At 39.4% G+C, this 14,808-nt stretch overlaps 1 protein-coding gene across 3 annotated transcripts in view; it reads left to right on the forward strand.

The window, feature by feature from the left end:
• The window catches only part of b4galt3 (UDP-Gal:betaGlcNAc beta 1,4- galactosyltransferase, polypeptide 3), a 31,218-nt gene extending 17,614 nt beyond the window's left edge, over positions 1 to 13,604 (forward strand). For all 3 annotated transcript variants that reach the window (XM_061980208.2, XM_061980200.2, XM_061980194.2), the window contains exons 2-7: positions 375 to 885; positions 966 to 1,201; positions 2,161 to 2,351; positions 4,274 to 4,396; positions 7,454 to 7,558; positions 7,639 to 13,604. In XM_061980208.2, the coding sequence (XP_061836192.1) occupies positions 603 to 885; positions 966 to 1,201; positions 2,161 to 2,351; positions 4,274 to 4,396; positions 7,454 to 7,558; positions 7,639 to 8,068 (1,368 nt within the window). In that variant the 5' untranslated portion in view covers positions 375 to 602 and the 3' untranslated portion in view covers positions 8,069 to 13,604. The remainder of the gene's footprint in view (positions 1 to 374; positions 886 to 965; positions 1,202 to 2,160; positions 2,352 to 4,273; positions 4,397 to 7,453; positions 7,559 to 7,638) is intronic.
• Positions 13,605 to 14,808: the final 1,204 nt, after the last annotated feature.

The following is a 14,808-nucleotide window of genomic DNA, read 5'->3' on the forward strand; positions in this document are numbered from 1 at the left end:
GTTTTGCCTTAGTGTATAATTAAATCATGTTTTCTCGTACAATGCCTTCCGCCTTCTCTGCATCTTGGGGTTCGTCACCTACAAACTCTGACATATATATGAAATACTTGACTTAGTATTTCTTATATATATATATATATATATATATATATATGAAATCCTTGACTTGGTGAATCCTAGCTGTAAATATACTCCTCCCCTCTTAACCACGCCCCCGCCCCGCTCCCCACCCCCCATCTCCCGAAATCGGAGGTCTCAAGGTTGGCAAGTATGCAATGTATCCACATTAATATTTGGCCTTGGCAGCAGTCTGTTCTTTGCTGAGTGTGTTTATTGAACGTGTCTTGTCTTCTTTGTCTTTGCTGTGATCACAGGTGATGGCAGTGCAGACTGAGCTTCACCATGACGACCAACTGTTCCTGATGATGATCATCTACCTTGTGCTCACCTGAGTTTTCACCCTGTGCTGCCCCTCCCTCCCTTCTTCTTCCTGTCCTTGTTCATTTCCTGCCACCCCCTCCATCTTGCTCCACCCCATCACTGCTCCCATCCCGTTTACCCTGTTCGGACGCTCACTTTCTCTCCATTTGAACTTATTTATTATGGCATGTTGGGGGCGCTCTCTGGACTCACCGTGCACATTGGCTTTGCTGGTGGGCTTCCAGTTTGCCTTTGTGCTCTACTTCTCCCTCGGGGGCTTCAAAGGCTTGGTATCTGTGCTAGTTCACACCACAGAGTCTGAGTTTGATTACTCACGTCCTCACGACGTCTACACCAACCTCAGTTATCTGAGAGCGCCACCTCCCTGGCCTCTGAACTCTGGCACTGGACCCCCTGCAACGGGACCGCCGCTACCAGATTGTCAAGTTATCTCTCCACTGCTGGGTGAGGGAGTGAATATAGGAATTTCGGTGTGAAGGTTCAACTAGATGAAAATATTACTAAAACCTCTTCTCTCCCAACAGTCGGGCCTGTCTCCGTACATTTTTCCTCGCCTCTGACGCTAGAGGAGATCAGACAGAAGAACCCATTGGTGCTGCCAGGCGGACGCTACGGTCCACCGGACTGTGAACCTCGACACCACACTGCCATTGTGGTACCATACCGGAACCGGCAGACTCATCTCCGTGCCCTCCTCTACCACCTTCATCCTTTCTTGCAGAGGCAACAGATCCACTACAGCATCTACATAGTGCAGCAGGTCTGGAGGTTCATCACGGATAGCAGTTTATTAACACATCATTTACAGACTTCAAGAAAATGATGCTCATGTTAAAGGGTTGTAGTAACTGGTCTGGTGGTTCTAAACCAGGGGTCACCAACGCGGTGCACGCAGGCACCAGGTCGCCCGTAAGGACCAGATGAGTAGCCCGCTGGCCTGTTCTAAAAATAGCTCAAATAGCAGCACTTACCAGTGAGATGCCTCTATTTTTTAAATTGTATTTATTTACTAGCAAGCTGGTCTCGCTTTGCTCGACATTTTTAATTCTAAGAGAGACAAAACTCAAATAGAATTTGAAAATCTAAGAAAATATTTTAAAGACTTGGTCTTCACTAACTGACAAAGAAACAGATAACACATTTGGTGTCCAGTTCAAATTGTGACATGATTTATTTAAAAATTTGAGAGTTGCCTTTTGTATTTTACATGAGTTATTATTTGTACAAACATGGTGCAAAGTAATTCATGATTTGTTAAAAAATGTTAGTGGCTAGCTAGTTAAAATGGGATATTGTGATTTCACAAGACTGTCTTAGAAGTGATCATTTGAAAATGTTCAATTTGAAAAATGTGCACTTAGAGAAAATATAAAAATAAAGTGTTGCATATTGATATTTATCTGTTTCTATATATATTTATTGTGAGAAATCATTAAGATGATCAGTGTTTCCACAAAGATAAATATCATTAATTATTAATAATAACATAGAGTTAAAGGTAAATTGAGCAAATTGGCTATTTCTGGCAATTTATTTAAGTGTGCATCAAACTAGTAGCCCTTCGCATTAATCAGTACCCAAGAAGTAGCTCTTGGTTTCAAAAAGGTTGGTGACCCCTGTTCTAAAGCTACATAATTCCCAAGACTACTTGAGTCCACTTGTTACTCATTGAGTATGTTTACTTTCTTCCTCTTTTTGAAAATATTTTGTACATTGCAGTGGGGGAACAGCACTTTCAACCGAGCCAAGCTGCTGAATGTCGGGGTGCGGGAAGCCCTCCGAGATGAAGACTGGAGCTGCATCTTCCTCCATGATGTTGACCTGCTGCCTGAGAACGACCACAACACCTACACCTGCCACAAGCAGTTTCCCACACACCTGTCTGTGGCCATGGACAAGTTCAGATACAGGTCGTGACCCACTAGTGTGTGTGTGTGAATGTGTGTGTGCGCAACATTTTCTTCACACTTAACTTCTTTAGTTGGAAACAAAAAGTTAAGCAGCGTATTCAGTAATGAGAGTCTTTAAATAGTCGATTATTCTACAATTCGATTCAGAGGAGTCTAATTCTACTATAAACCCCTCTTCTCACCAATCATCTGACATGTAACCCTCCTTCTCTCTCCGTGGGAAGGAGTTAAGGAACATGCTGAGCCCCCACGTACAGCAGGTTGTATTGGAGGATGGACAATTGCGTTCATAGTAAAAGACTCTTGTGTGCAGACAAATTGTTTTTAGAGAGGACAAGATCATCCTATCTGCTTACAATTTTGGCTGTCACTAGAAAGTGATCGCTGCTTCCAGTCGCTGCTGGCTGGTATGACATCACATGTTTAAAACAGCTGGCCGTGTGTTTGAGCCTCCCACTTCTCTTTCTATAAAGACTATTTGCATTCCCACAATAATATTTTGCCTATAGTGTTGGTAAGGTTTTTCTACATGGGGGATCGGGCTCGTCGGGACGCGTCGCAGTCAGACACAAAGCCCTCTGTGTCATTCACCGGAAATCGAGTACCCACGCCGCCTCGCGCGGAGGTGTAGCGCTTTTTGCTGGTAAAGGTAATGATCCTTCAGCACAAGCTTATCTAGGTAAAAACTGGGGGCCCCCAATTTTGACGGTGGAATGCAATGATTGGTATTCATAGCTTATGATCACAGACAGCTCAGTTTTGTGTAGCGATTGTGTTCTCTCTCTCTCTCTCTCTCGGCTGTTTTTTACTGAGCTAAAAAATCAAAGGCAATCTCTCGGGTCGCCAGCCCTATTCTTGAGGTTGACTGGCCTCCATTACACTTGCACAAATGTCCAGATACAGAAAATTTGTTGCGACTTTTACGTCTTCTATTTAGTCAAGTTTGATGTCTTGTCGCACTCAGAATACACTACGGTCATCAAACTCTGTTTATTTGTCTTAAAAAACAGCGCCATAGATTAAACTATGGGCAAAATCTAACAAATCAGATTAAACTATGACAATCTTTAGTTTGAGTTTGAGTTTATTTCGAACATGCAAGCATACAACATGATACATCACAATTTCCAGTTTCTCTTTTCAACATGTTCGAAAAGGAGTAGGAAGAAGCAGAGCTTATTTAATCCTACCCCTTTTCTTTTACATAACAGTTGCTAACACTTTTTGTTCACTTCCTGTTAACAATTTATTCACAATATACTCCATAAGTAATCACAATAAAAATAAATAAATAAATAAATAATAATTTAATAATAATAATTGGTGAAGTAAGTCATATTTCATGAGAGAAATAAGATTATTTTGAGAATGAATGAATGGATGGATGAAATAAATTGAGAATGTTTGTCATGGTTCTTGTTCTTTGTACTTTGTAAACACTTTAAGTTTGAAGAGTTTCTTGAAGTGGATCATATTAGTACATTGTTTGATTGCTTTGCTTAATCCATTCCATAATTTAATTCCACATACACTGAAGGTCTTAAGTGTTGTACGTGCATACAAATGTTTTAAATTAAAATTTTCTCCAAGATTAGTTGGAGACAACCCTAACATCTCGTCAAATAGTTAACTATTTTCCACCAAGATGACTGCGCTATTTACATTTGCAAAGGCCTTGCTATGAAGTGGTATAATTTTTAGCGTTAAGTTTAATAAGTAACTTAGGGTTACACTAACTAAATAGTAGTACAGTAGAACTTAATTATGCACTTAAAAAAAATGTACCACATAGGTTTAACTACCGGGTTCAACTACAACATATAACTTTTTTGAACTCACAATAAAAACAGAATTGTTTATGTATGTGTGATACTGTCCTGATATGTTATAATCAAAATATGTTGACAATGTGACCTTTCTAGGCTTCCCTACCCACAATATTTTGGTGGGGTGTCTGCAGTGACCCCAGACCAGTATATGAAAATGAATGGCTTCCCTAACCAGTACTGGGGATGGGGGGGAGAGGACGATGATATCGCTGCAAGGTAACAACTTTGAATGAGTTCATTTGAATCATATTTGAATTCATTTGTTCACACATTTATTGATTCATTCATATTTTTATTCATCATATGTTTCTGTTTGTACTTTCATTACTGCATGTTTTTTTTCACTCTTATTCTTCTCTCATCATCACATCACCTCCCATTGCTGTGGTATTGCCATGTGTCTTTTGGAGTGGGCTCAGTGAGTATGTATGCATGGCTGAGCTGAATGTTGCATAGTTTTTTTCCTCGCCCTGCTGTCTGTGCCTTCCACACTGAATGCATCACATCCGAACATGAAGTGGTGAGTAGCGATGGGATTTATGGTTATTTAAAGTGAGCTGGATCTTTAGGAGCTGTTCCTTTCAAAGAGCCATTCAAAAGACTGGTTAAGTTGTTATAGTTCTGTTTTTTTTTTGTTTTTTTACCAAGGAAACAATCACTGGAAGCAGTTATAAGATACGCTGTGGATCAGAATAATTTACATTTATACAAATATTACTGTGTTGGTGGGAATTATTCTGAAATATTGGTTATAATTGTATGTTTGTCATGTTTTCAATGTAAACATTCCATAAAGATTGCACCATGTCACCATGCTTTGACAGTAACATCACTATTTAGAATGTTCCCTTCCTAAAAAAACAAGAACATTATAACAATACCGAAAAAATACAAAAATAATAACTAAGAATAAAATCTCAACAAAAAGTATGAAAAAAAACTAGAATAAAAACTAGGACATGATAACAATGTGAATACAAAGTAGAACTACCCTTCATGGTGTTTGTGCACTTGAACTACTTCAAAACAATTACTAGAAAAGTGAATACAAAAAATATATAAATGAATAAATAAACAAATACAAATAAGATTAATAAAAAAGTGAATCCAAATGCTGTTACGTTTCCTTCGACTTCAACTCATTTTCTCGTCCAGTTGCCAGTCGGGTGACATTGTATCAGAGTGTGCGTAAACAACGGCTCCAAATGAATGGCTGGCAAATGCGAATCAATTCTCATCGTTACCTTAAACGAGACTTTCAAAAGACTCCATTCGTTCGCAAATGTCACATCTCTCCTAGGCCACTGAGTAGGTCCTTTCAGACCTGAATAAAATACAGCTGCATTTTGCATTTATGTCACTGCATGTCACATGTCGGTGTTATTATGAATAATACTTTATTATTGAATTAAATAAAATAATATATCAATACATTTAATTACTTTATCCTACCTTGTTTTTGTATTTCCTCATAGCCTGAAGGAGCTTGACGCAAGCTCACGCTAAATGCATGAACCTGATGTTCTGACGCTTTGGCATTGTTTAACACAAGTATCCATATCCAATGTTTGTAACGTCATTACATAACGCTGATGACTTTTACTAGTAACGAGTAATCTAATTATTACTTTTAGGTCCGTTACAATGTCGTTAGCCGTAGCTTGATGTGACATGGCACGCTACTTTTGATGTGGTTTTATGTCAACAAGACAACAAAAAAGATTCCCGGGTGCGGCCACCGCTGCTGCTCATTGCTCCCCTCACCTCCCAGGGGGTGATCAAGGGTGATGGGTCAAATGCAGAGAATAATTTTGCCACACCTAGTGTGTGTGTGACAATCATTGGTACTTTAACTTTAACTTTAAGTTCATTGCAGTAAATATCTTTTTACTAGTGAAAGCAACAAGCAGCACCGCACTGAAAGGAACTTGATATCAAATAGGAAGAGGGACCATCCCACTGTGACACAACAGACAACAACATACGCACACGTACACTATGGGAATATTGAACCACAAATCAATGATTGAAGTGACAGAACTTGCCATCCAAAAAACACCCCGTTTGTTGACAAGAAGATATGACAGCCATCGAAGCACATTCGATCTATTTATTAATCAGAGGTAACACAATCCGGTGAAAATATTCAATATATATATTTTAAAAGCACGGACTCTGCACACTGTGGTCTTATATGAAGCATCTCTCAAATGCATATGCCAGGTAATTAAAGTCTGTTTTTTTTAAGAAATGAATGATTTAATTTCCCTAGTATTTAATTCCATTTATTAAAGAGTAATTCCGTTAGTAATTCAATTACTTTTTTGGTAAAGTAACGAGTAACTATAATTAGTTACTTTTTATAAGTACAATTTCAGAACACTGTCCATATCCAACAATGTAATAATATATTTGTATTAAATATTGTGACTTGTTTTTGCAGCAACACTCTACAAAGTAACAAGACGTGTGTGCATTAAATGTTTGTGATGATAACTACCGGTATTATAAATTTGACATTGTCAGTCCTGCTCCATAGTGGAGATTGTGGGGCGGCATAGCTCAGTTGGTAGAGTGGCCATGCCTGCAACTTGAGGGTTCCAGGTTCGATCCCCGATTCTGCCATCCTAGTCACTGCCGTTGTGTCCCTGAGCAAGACACTTTACCCACCTGCTCCCAGTGCCACCCACACTGGTTTAAATGTAACTTAGATATTGCGTTTCACTATGTAAAGCGCTTTGAGTCACTAGAGAAAAGCGCTATATAAATATAATTCACATTGTCCAAAACCCTGGGCATCACTTCAATCATTTGTATGCAGTTTTGCACGTGACTGACTGATGAGTTACATTTTTTGACATATGGAGCCATGCTTGATAAACATAAATCAGCAGATTGCTACACAAGAAAGCATATTTGACAGTGGAAAGGAAACTTCATCCTACACAGGATGTCCACTAATCGGAAATGAGAGACTTACCGGTAATAATAATAATGGATTAGATTTGTATAGCGCTTTTCTGGTCTCAATGCGCTTCACAGAGAAGTGAGAACCCATCATTCATTCACTCCAAACTCACACCTAGTGGTGGTAAGCTACATTTGTAGCCACACCTGCCTTGGGGTAGACTTAGTAGAGATGGGGAGTTTTTATGAGAGTACAGTTGTGATATTGGTACCATAGCATTTGTAGCACCTTTTTATGTTTGTTGTTGTTCTCTTTGATTGGTTTTCCAATAATGTGCTGCTCTTTTTTCTTGACTGTTCATACAGAGTGCGTCTGTCTGGCATGAAGATTGTGCGCCCCCCAGTGGCCATCGGCCATTACAAAATGATCAAGCACAGAGGAGACAGAGGCAATGAGCAAAACCCACACAGGTACAATTTGCACGCGCAACTTGCCTCTGAACCATAAAACCTGACCAGTCTTTGAACGTAAACTGCATTTACCATTTTAGATTTGACCTTCTGAAAAGGACCAGACTTAACTGGCGCTCCGATGGCCTCAACTCTTTGACTTATGAGCTCCTTTCCAAAGAGCTGGAGCCACTCTACACAAACCTCACTGTCAACATCGGAGAAGACTCTCATCAACATCGGGGGAAAAATACCAACTCTGTGCAAAAAGGTAGTGCCTCCAAGACCGTAGCCAAGGACAACCAGGAGATAGAAACAGCAGCGAGCAAAGAGTCCACAGTGGTAAAAAGTAGCGCCTCCAAGACCAGACCCAAGGACAATCAGGAGACAAAAACATTAGTGAGCAAAGAGTCTGTGGTGGTAAATGTCTCTGTGAGCAGACTCGAAGGCGTGAAGACAGAACCTATTCGGACAAAGGCAGCTAATGAAACGACACAAGAGAAAACAAATGTGCATACACCTCACCTGTAGCACTAAAGAGATTCAAAGATGGTGGACTTAGTGGTAAAGACAAGTTATCTCAGCTCTGCAGTTTTCCAGGCATTGATAGGGATCCAAGTGGTTTTCAGGATGCTTTCTGAAAGTAGGTTGGGAAAATTAAGAGAATGACTGCATTGTGCAGCATGCTCTGGAAGAAACTATAGTGCCTTGTCTCTTTTAAAGCGCTTTTATAAACTGGTACCAACCTGAGATTCCTTTTGACTTCTCCTGCCTTGTGGCAACTGTTAGAAAGCAGGGAGGTGTTGACTTGAACAATTTGTTCCAGAATTGCTGTTTTTATATCGGTGTGCATTAAGGTCACTAGAGATTATATTTATATAGAGAAATGTCTTTATTTGTTTACTACTTTTTGGTTTAGTCTGGTGCCTCTTTTTCAATTTTAGTTTCTAGACAATCAAACCATAGGGGAACAGAACTTTATTATTCATTACTAGTGAGGTAATATAACATCTATCTGAATGTCTGTCAGATAATCCTACACTCAGCATGATGCAGTATGTGTTATTGAGTATACTCACGTTACATGGGCAGAGCAATGCTTCTTTATATTACCTGTGGTGTTATTGACTTTTGGGGGTATGCCAGATAATATCTAAGGCTCATAACTACCGCCCATACCTAATATCTAGAGTCAGAATGTTGCTATAGTGATAATAAAGCACTGTGTATAGATTTAAAGCATATTCACAAAAGGCATCTCAGTATATTCTTATCCAGAAGCCTCTTATGTATGAATGAACGTCTTTTTGTCTTCATTCATTCGTCGTGACGAGAAGTAAACAACCCATTTAGAAAGATAATGTAACCACTTTACCGTACTCAGCGGACAGATATGTTATTTATTTTATAACACAGCCATTTTGAATGTATCTTTGCAGAAGGGGATGTATTTGTGTTTGAATGATGTGAATGTTAGCTTGCTGGATGTATTCCTGCTGGTGATCAAGGGCCTGACTAACTAGAGGTTTGCTTATGTATTAAAACATGTGCAAACTTAATAGACCAAAGTTGTTTTTTAAACTTTATTTCAATGAAGTGCATTTTTACAGAAGTGAGGGGAATCTTATAACAACACATAGAACATAAGGTAAGGATGTGCGGTGTATATCAACGAGCATCTGACCAAGAAAACATTGGACATAGCATGGGAAGCACTCCATGAGAGAACTCCATGGACAAGAAACTTCAAGGTTTTTATACAACTGAATGGCTCTTCACCGGAGCAAGCAAAAGTGAAACTGTTAAGCAGACCCAGCTGAAGAAAAATATTTAAGGGGGGCATTCATTTTCTTCAGGGGGGCCCCCAGACAAAAAATGATTCCCGCCGTGGGAGTGCGCACGCTTGTAAAAGCTGCAATGCTAGGGCTTTGTTTGTTCACAACTAATTACTACATGTAAAGTCACCCCCTGGTGGTGAGTAGGCTCCGATGGTGGAGGAGGATGCCAGTCAGACCTGAAAGGCCCAAGCTCATTGTGACAGTTTGCTGGGAACGTCTCACAGTCTCCCGCCAGAGAGAGTTTCAATTCCTACCTCCAGAGGAACTTTGAACATGTTACGAGGGAGGTACTGGACATTTGGGTCCGAGTGGACTATGTTCCATGCCTTTATTGGTTTGAGCCTGTTGTGGCGGCAATCCCAGAATGGTGAGAGATGCCGTCAAGCTGAGAGGAGTCCGATCGGATCCTTTTGGCTCGTGGAACTCCTGAGGCAGCAGACAGTTACTGACTGACTGATCGGTGTGCGGCTTAGGCGGTCGCAGAGGCAAAAACTCGGACATGGGAGGAGTTTAGGGAAGCCATGAAAATGACTTCCGGATGGTTTCGCAGCGGTTTTGGACCACCATCCGTTGCCTCAGGACCTCAACACTGTGTACAGTGGGGATGGTGTGCTGCTGACCTCGACTCGGGATGTTGTGGATCAGTGGAGGAAATTCTTCGACGACCTCCTCAATCCTACCTACACGTCTTCCTATGAAAAAGTAGTGCCTGGGGAATCTGTGGTTGACTCTCCTTTTTCTGGGGCTGAGGTTGCCGAGGTAGTTAAAAAGCTCCTCGGTGGCAGGGCCCCAGGGGTGGATGAGAGTTACGCCCGGAGTTACTTAAGGCTTTAAATGCTGTGGGGCTGTCGCGGTTGACAAGACTCTGCAGCATTGTGTGGACATCGGGGGCTGTGAGTCTGGATTGGCCGACTGGGGTGGTGGTTCCTCTCTTTAAGAAGGGGAACCGGAGTGTTTGTTCCATCTATCGTGGGACCACGCTCCTCAGCCTTCCCGGTAAGGTCTATTCAGGTGTACTGGAGAGGAGGCTACGCCGAATAGTCGAACCTTGGATTCACGAGGAGCAGTGTGGTTTTCGTCTCGGTCGTGGAACTGTGGACCAGCTCTGTACTCTTGGCAGGATCCTTGAGGGTGCATTGGAGTTTGCCCAACCAGTCTACATGTGCTTTGTGGAGTTGGAGAAGACATCCGACCATGTCCCATTTCTATGGTATTAATTGGGACTGTTGTAGATCTAATGTTGATGTGCTAAAACCTATTTCTTGTTAAAAAGCTGCATACGTTAACTGTTCTTTGTTCATGCACGTAATAAATATTAATAAAGTGTTTGGATGTATTCATTCATTGTTGGTTGCCAAAAAGGGATTGAACGTAATATTTTGATAATGACTCATCTCATCTGCGCATACATTACTAGAATAACGTTAAGAGATGCACGGATGAGATGTGTCAATATCAAAATGATATTTTGAATCACTAAGATGTGGTTTGGGGATAATTTCAGCTTTTTAATGGGTACTTCAACACGTAAACAGTACAGTATGTACTTCATTATCATATATGTAACTCTCTTGAATGAATACATCCAAACACTTGATTAATATGTATTATGTGCATGAACAAAGATAAGTTATTTTTGTATGTAGCTTCCAAACAAGAAAGAGATTTTAGCACATCAACATCAGATCAATAACAGTCATTTACACTCTCATTAATACCATAGAAATGGCGAACGCTGTCATTAAACGGACATGATAAAGACTTAAATAATTTCAAACACGTATCCTTACGATAACCACAAGTATAAGTGTTTGTCGTATATGTAGTAATCAGTTATGGACAGACAAAGCCCGAAAGCAGTACGCACTCCCAGCAACACCGATAGCGGCAAATGATAAAATTAACATACAGTTGTGTCGATGTCACGATCGGTGACTTGCCTGCTGATGGCACATAACAGTAAAAATTACATGTATCCTGTTCACTTTCTTACAGGTCTACACAAATTACGATGTGGAACATGTTAAATCCACACATTTTGGTTTTGTTGGTGACTTCCTTATCTCACAAGAAAAAGCATCTGATTGGCTCTCATTCATAACTAACCTCCATCTCTCTTTTAATGTACGCCATTGAAAAAACTGTGATTGGATATATTCCGAACTTGTACCACACATCGACAAGATTAATTTAAATATGATTCACTTTTGTTTCTGTCAACATTATCATCTCGTATTTATACTTTAACTAACATGTCAGTTAATGTTGCCATCGTCTTAGTCAACATGCCTTTGTTTTGTTTATGATCTTCTCTTTTACCTGATCCGATGTAAAAAAACAAAACCCAATTGAAATAAACAGCTTCCAGCCTCGGCCCGCCCATCACGCCGGAACTGCTGGTAAAGAGAACTTGGAGACTTTGATCAGTCCAGATAATATTGATTGTTCCATTTTGATTTGGACAGCTACAATTAAATTTTTGTCGAGCTTATTTTTTGATTGTTCCATTTTGACAGTGACAGTGAGATTTTTGATGAGCTTATTTTTGAATTGCTCAGACATTTTTTGTTGTTTTTCTTATTTTTATGACTTTGGATCGTAAGACATATGCTGAACACTAAGGACAAACAGTGGCCCTGTACCACATATAAACTTTTTTTCTTTTGGACTTGGGAAGCAGTGTGATTAGGACATAGATGATAGAGTGAAAGTCTTGTTTGTACCGTTTGTACAAAGAAAGAAGAAAAAAAAAAAAAGTAGAATGGCAAATGAAAATGGATTAAAAAATATCCTTACTAATGTTGGTGATAATGAATTACAATGTAGAAGTATTAAGAATAATAATAGTAGTGAACTGCACATTAATTATAATCCCACCCAATTAAACTTGTATGACAAAATCAATTACAACTGCAATGTAATTGACAGAGGTGGGACCAAGTCATTGTTTTGCAAGTCACAAGTAAGTCTCAAGTCTTTGCCCTCAAGTCCGAGTCAAGTCCCGAGTCAAGACAGGCAAGCCCCGAGTCAAGTCCAAAGTCAAGACTGGAAAGTCTCAAGTCTAGTCCTAAGTCCTGCATTTTGAGTTTCGAGTCCTTTCAAGTCCTTTTAACCACAGACTAATATATTAACACAGATTGTGTATGCTTTTCAAACGTTGTAATTTATTTATTAAAACAAGTGCATTTTAAATTGCAGGAAAGAAAATTGTGCTGACATTACACTTTATAATAGCACTATTAACCAGTCATTTTAAACATTAACTCATTCCTTTACAGAACAAACACATTGAAAAATAAAGTGCAAATGTACTTATTTGTACAAAAGTGTTAACATTGAAAAAACATGACATATACGTGAACATAACAAAAAAGTTGTACTTATTATATGTCAGGGCCCTATGCTGCATTGCATTTGCAAAAGACCAAATTAGCCAAGAGTCTGTCAGTCATTTGTGCACGATGGGGGCGTAGTATGATGCCACCATGGCTGAAAACTCGCTCCACTGGAGCACTGGAGGCAGGCACTGCCAAGACTCTCATGGCCACTCGGAACAGTGAAGGAAGAGTCTTCATGTTCAATGCCCAGAACAAAAGGGGGAGAGAGTTTTTTTGGGTTGGTGCACCACTTGTAAGTGTATCTTGTGTTTTTTATGTTGATTTAATTAAAAAAAGAAAAAAAAAAAAGAAAAATTCTTGTGCGGCCCGATACCAATCGATCCACGGACCAGTACCGGGCCGTGGCCCGGTGGTTGGGGACCACTGAGGTAAACAACCAACAGTATGTCAGAAAGCTAGCTAAAACGGTACACATATTCATAATATAGTATACATTTTAACTGACCTTTATTTGACTATTTTTGTCTTTTTTTAGGTGGCTAAAATACGCGGTGCTGCTGACCGCCGTCTAACGTTACGTGTGATATATTGACTAACGTAACCCTGCTTAAAAAAATCACTGAACAAAAAGTATAAATAAGGTAGTGAACTGCAACAGATTCCCGTGTTTGCAATAACGTTATAACGTTAGCAGTGAGTTTACAGCCTCACTGATTTAACTACACAGCAAATAAAAGTCACGTTACTTAGCCAATAAACGTTATCTTACATTCAAAACTTGCCGTTCTTTGTGCAACTTCAAATGCCGGACGAAGTTGGAAGTTGTTGCCTCTCCATCAGTAATTTTCGAACCGCATGTGTTGCATACTGCAAACCGTTTTGTGTTGACCACCTCGTAATTTTTATACCCAAACGAAATTATTTTAGGTATCATTTTTTGTTCACTGGCGTGTGGTTTGGACATGTCTTCTTCGTTGGTTGTCCTGCAATTTGATTGGATGAATGCTGTGTGATGAAAACAAAGTAGATCTAATTTGATTGGCTGTTGTACTGAGCGCACACCAGCTGACACACGCAACGCTGATACACAAGTACACAATGAAAAATACGGAGGGCTCCCGAATAACTTTTTCATCTTTGGGTTTTGGGGAAAGTAGCAAGTCATGTCAATTCAAAAGGCTCAAGTCCAAGTGAAGTCACAAGTCATTGATGTTAAAGTCTAAGTCGAGTTGCAAGTCTTTTTACATTTTGTCAAGTCGAGTCTAAAGTCATCAAATTCATGACTCGAGTCTGACTCGAGTCCAAGTCATGTGACTCGAGTCCACACCTCTGGTAATTGATATTGATAGTGGTAGTGATATGGATCCCGATTGTAATCTTTATAATTATGTAAACAGTAATTGTGAATACTACACAGATAAACAATTTAAATGTGTGAATGTGGACGGATCATTTACTGTAATACATTTTAATAGCAGAAGTTTGTATAAAAACTATGTAAACATTAGAGAATATCTGAGCCAGTTAAAAAAAAAAAAGTGTCATCGCAGTTTCAGATACTTGGCTGGATGAGAACAAATGTTGTGAAATCTTATTGGAAGGTTATGAATTATTCACTACAAACAGATTTAGAAAAAGGGACGGGGGTAGCACTTTTTGTCATTAGAGTTTAAACTGTAGGAAGATTAATATTAAATCAACTGCTATTGTTGGAATCTTTTTATAAGTAAAAGATACAAATAAATTAAATGTTAGTTGTGTTTATGGAACACCTGGTTCGTGTTTAGACACATTCAATCAAAAAACGTATTTGTTCAGTCAGTCAAACAAACTCCATATTGTGTGTGGTGATTTTAATATTAATATTCTGAACCCCTTGGACAGTACCAAAACAACAGATTTTATAACATGATTGTACAGCAATAATTGATTTCCTCTCATCACAAAACCAACCAGAATAACAACAGACTTTACAACATTAGTAAATAACATTTACACCAATTAGCCAGAGAATCAAATCACAGCAGGACTACCACTCAATATGCCTTCAGAGTTTTTCACAATTTCTTTGACAAGAAAGAAACAACAAAAGCAG

This window comes from Nerophis lumbriciformis, linkage group LG01, assembly GCF_033978685.3.
Source record: "Nerophis lumbriciformis linkage group LG01, RoL_Nlum_v2.1, whole genome shotgun sequence".
Taxonomy (NCBI): domain Eukaryota; kingdom Metazoa; phylum Chordata; class Actinopteri; order Syngnathiformes; family Syngnathidae; genus Nerophis; species Nerophis lumbriciformis.